The sequence below is a fragment of the Arachis ipaensis genome, chromosome B10, assembly GCF_000816755.2.
Source record: "Arachis ipaensis cultivar K30076 chromosome B10, Araip1.1, whole genome shotgun sequence".
Taxonomy (NCBI): Eukaryota; Viridiplantae; Streptophyta; class Magnoliopsida; order Fabales; family Fabaceae; genus Arachis; species Arachis ipaensis.
In genome coordinates, this window is record NC_029794.2 from 105,176,980 (window position 1) to 105,181,685 (window position 4,706).

Here is a 4,706-nt window from a genome sequence, read left to right on the forward strand (position 1 = left end):
CAAAATTAATTGTAAAATTAAGATTTTGAAAAAAAATTGTTTTGTATTAATTTAAGAAAGTTAGCTTCATTAAAACTGACATCAATTAGAATCAATAAGTACGATTTTGGTTTCTATGGTTTAGGCCGAATTTTTTTTTTGTTCCCAATTTTTTTTGCATACAAAATCGTCCCTAAGGTTCAACATCGTTTTAAAATTGTCCTTTTTGACAAATTAATTTTTTTAATGCCAAAAATACCCTCTCTCTCTCTCTCTCTCTTTCTCTCTCTTCTCATCACCATCATCATCGTTTCTCTCTTCTTACCACCACCTCCACCCCACCTACTACCACCCCATCACCATCTGTTCATGAATCCAACAAGAAAATCCAACCTTCAACAGCAACCTCAAATAAATCAGAACCAAAACAACAATTCATCACTAAAACCATCATCATTAACAAGAAACATGAAAATCATCATCATCATTGTCAAAACATACATTAACAAAAGGATTAGACATTAACAAGAACAACAAATATCTTGTTCTTTCTCTAATTTCTCACCAAAACCAAAGAACCAATAACGTGAAACAACAATCCATGTTTAGAAATTAGGATTTGTGATTAAGGGGAAGGGATGAAAGGGAATTAGGGAATTAGGGTTTCTCTGCTAGCTCACCCATATTTTACAAGAGTTTGGATGACAGAGGACAGGGAGGGAAGGAACACGACCACCACCAAGGGCGAGAGACACCAGCGATGCACATGTGAATATTTCATCAGCACAGTTGCTATTACCATAACCAAACAAAAGAAGATCCATTTCCTAAAGGTAGGGTCTGAGAGCAACACGCATCCACCTTCCGATGGCATTGCCGTCATCTATGTGTGTCGCACATGAGAGGCGGAGCTTTTGGATTTCGAAAACTTATGCTGGGATAGAACTGTGTCAACAAAAGACACGAATCTCTCATTGTTCCTAATGCGTTGGGTATCAAAATCAAAATCAAAGGCTTGGAGATCCTTTTAGAGGTGGTACCACCAGCGAGACAAGAAGCTGGGCCAAGTGCATCACGGCGAGGCAAGGGCGAGTCGCAGCGCTACGACGGCGAGGGCGAGGAGCAGCCCTTCTATTCTTCAATCTCTCTCTCTCTCTGAGTTTCTGCTTCTCTCTCTCTCTCTCTCTCTCTCTCTGAGTTTTTGCTTCTCTCTGATGGAGATGATGACATTGAGGGTATAAGTGTTCGAAGGACGATTTTAAAACCAAATTGAACCTTAAGGATGAATTTAAATGCAAAAATTGTACTTAATCCTTTTATTTATGAATTTAGATAATTTAGATTTTTTTTAATTCTTTCAATTTATTTCATGACTCACTTTCTCTCATAAGTCATAATTTTAAAAGGGTAAACTACCAATTCCATCCTTTAGATTATCAATACGTTGATAAAAATGACATCCACTTTTTTTAGCGACAAAATACCCCCAAATATTAAAAAACACTACAAAATACCAAACCTTAAAGAAAAGTTAATTTCGTTATACGTTTTCTCATTCTTTCCCGCTCCCTTTCCAAAGCAACTGCAATGACAACAGACAGTATTTTAGTCACTCCCTCTCCCAAACATCCCTAGAGAAACAGCAAGAATAACAACAACATCATCTCCTCACTCTCTCCCCTTACTCAAACCTCCTAGAAGTAGCAGTAAGCCTGCAGCAACAACAACAATAGATATCAGTTACTCTCTTTCTTTCTCACAATAATATCCTCCTCTTCTTTCTCACAGAAACCTCCGCAACAACAACAACAACATCTTCCTCACCATTTCTCTCCTCAAGGATGTCATCGCCTTCTCTCTCTCTCTCTCTCTCTCTCTCTAAATTCGACAGCGAATTTGGGGTAAAATTCAAATGCGAAACCCTTTCCCTTTACTTTTGAAAACTCTTTCTCTTTCTCTCTCTCTTCTCTTATTCTCTCTCTCGCCTCTCTCTCTCTCTCTCTCTCTCTCTCTCTCTCTCTCTCTCTCTCTCTGTTCATCTTTCTCCACAATGACGATGATGGCTGTCGTTTGTCCTTTGGCCAACGCTGTCCTCTCTTGCCCTTTTTCCTTCAGTGTTAGGATTCATGAAAAATGTAAGAATTTGAAAGCTCCCAACTTTCACAATGTGATGATGATTAATAGCGAACATTTGATTTTTTATATGAGTACAAAACTACAAATAGTGAATGTTTTGGAGAATAAATTATATAACAATAACTAGTATACTCAAGAATTGCAGAATGTAGAAAGATTGAAAGCATTCAAGTGTTTTAGTTACCATTCCATACTTCATGATGATAAATCCTCACGCTTGGAGATATGGGAATCTATGAAAAATTAGGGTTTTAAAATTAAAATAAATTTGAAACCTAATAGAATAGTGTAAGGAATGCATAGTTGTAAAAATCGAATCGAACCAACTAGTTCGATCGAAAAACTGGTAAATCGGGGGATGAACTGGTCAAATTCGGTGAAAATCGGTTCAACTGAATCGTTTGAGAGAAAATTCTAAAATTGATGAAGGTATCGTTTGAGCCTAAGTCTTCTTTATTATTGTATACTCCTTTTGTCATTGAACTATGTTATTCTTTGATATTTTATATGCTAATTATTAATTAGGGTAAAACACACAATTAAACCAAACCCAACTCAATATTACACAATTCACCCAAATAAAAAAATGTTACATAGATCTCCCCATTCATTTCTCTATGTAAATCGAATGAGCTAGACTAGATTTAGCTTTTTATGTAAATCTAATCAGTCTGTTTCGATTTATGGATGCATGCATGCTGTCCTAATAAATCTAAACATGGTGATTAGATTTACTAGGACAGCATGCATGCATGCATAAATCGAAACAGACTTATTAGATTTACAATATGTAATTTGAGAAAAATAATTAAAATACTATATCAACAAAATTAGGCTATTTTTTATATCTCATCTATATTTTAAATTTTAAAAATAATTAATAACTTTTTCATGTTTATTTCTACTGAACTTTTTAAAATAGATGGTTTCAAATAATAATAGAGATAGACAGCTAGTTTTAAATTACTAGTGTACACGTAAAAAATTATTAGTTTTTAGAAAAATAGATGAATTTACGTATAAGTAATGATTTAAAGCTGTCCATTTAAAACCAGCTCATTATATTTCTAAAAACCAACACATTTGAATTTTTAATTATATATGTTGAAATAAAATTTATCAAAATTTTAATTTTTTATAATTTTTTATTCTTTTGGAATACTAATTTTTTTAATACTAATTTAAATGTGTTTGTTTTTATAAAAATAATGTGTTAGTTTCAAATGAACAATTTTAAATCACATCAATTTTTTTTAAAATTAGTAATTTTTTGTTCGTGTATGCTATTAAAATTATTCATTTGAAACAAAAAATTACTAATTTTAAAAAAAATTGATGTGATTTAAAATTGTTCATTTGAAACTAACACATTATTTTTATAAAAACAAACACATTTAAATTAGTATTAAAAAAAATAGTATTCCAAAAGAATAAAAAATTATAAAAAAATTAAAAATTTTGATAAATTTTATTTGAATATGTATAATTAATAATTCAAATGTGTTGGTTTCTAGAAATATAATTAACTGGTTTTGAATGGACAACTTTAAAACACTACTTTTACGTAAATTTATCTGTTTTTTTTAAAACTAGTAATTTTTTACGTGTGCGCTAGCAATTTAAAACTAACCGTCTATCCCTATCGTTATTTGAAACCATCTATTTTAAAAAGTTTAGTAGAAATAAACATGAAAAAGTTATTAATTTAAAATTTAAAATATAGATGAGATATAAAAAAATAGCCTAGTTTTGTTGATATAGTATTTTAATTATTTTTCTCAAATTACATATTGTAAATCTAATCAGCCTGTTTTGATTTATGCATGCATGCTGTCCTAGTAAATCTAATCACCCTATTTAGATTTACTAGGACAGGGCATGAATCGAAATAGGGTGATTAGATTTACTAGGACAGCATGCATGCATGCATAAATCGAAACAGACTGATTAGATTTACATAGAAAGCTAAATCTAGTCTAGCTCATTCCATTTACATAGAAAAGTGAATGGGGAGATCTATGTAAAATTTTTTTTTCATTTAAGTGAATTGTGTAATATTGAGTTGGGTTTGGTTTAACTGTGTATTTTACCCTATTAATTATATAGTAAAACTATACAATAACTTTTTAGATGTTATTTTAATTTTATACTCACTTATATTTAAATTAAGTATATTTTTTTATATACTTATTTAATAATAATCACCTAATCAGATTATAATTTATTGATTATAATTTGTTAAAACTTGATTGTTTCTAAAATATTAGTGAAGATATGTATTTTAAATTTTAATTTTAAGTTTTTGACTATTTTATATTTTTTATTTACACAGAACCAATTCTATTGGTTCAACTAGTAATTCTTCAGTTAAACCAATAAACTAGTAGACCAATAACCTAACTGTTTGACCGATTTAATTTTGACAACTATAAAAAAATATCACATAAACAAATTCGTTTGCCATAATTTAATGGTGCAAATCAAGTTGCTTTCTCTCTAAACTTTAATTTGTATTGCATTTGTTTATAACTACGAGATATTAACGTTAATAAAAAATACAACTTATTTTTTTTATTATTTCTATCAAATAT

The 4,706-nt window shown here is 30.3% G+C and overlaps 1 protein-coding gene across 1 annotated transcript in view; it reads right to left on the reverse strand.

Annotated features, from left to right (window-relative positions):
• LOC107620997 overlaps window positions 1–803 on the reverse strand; it is a 2,796-nt gene extending 1,993 nt beyond the window's left edge. The window contains exon 1 of the mRNA XM_016323058.1: window positions 660–803. Within this exon, the coding sequence (XP_016178544.1) occupies window positions 660–803 (144 nt within the window). The remainder of the gene's footprint in view (window positions 1–659) is intronic.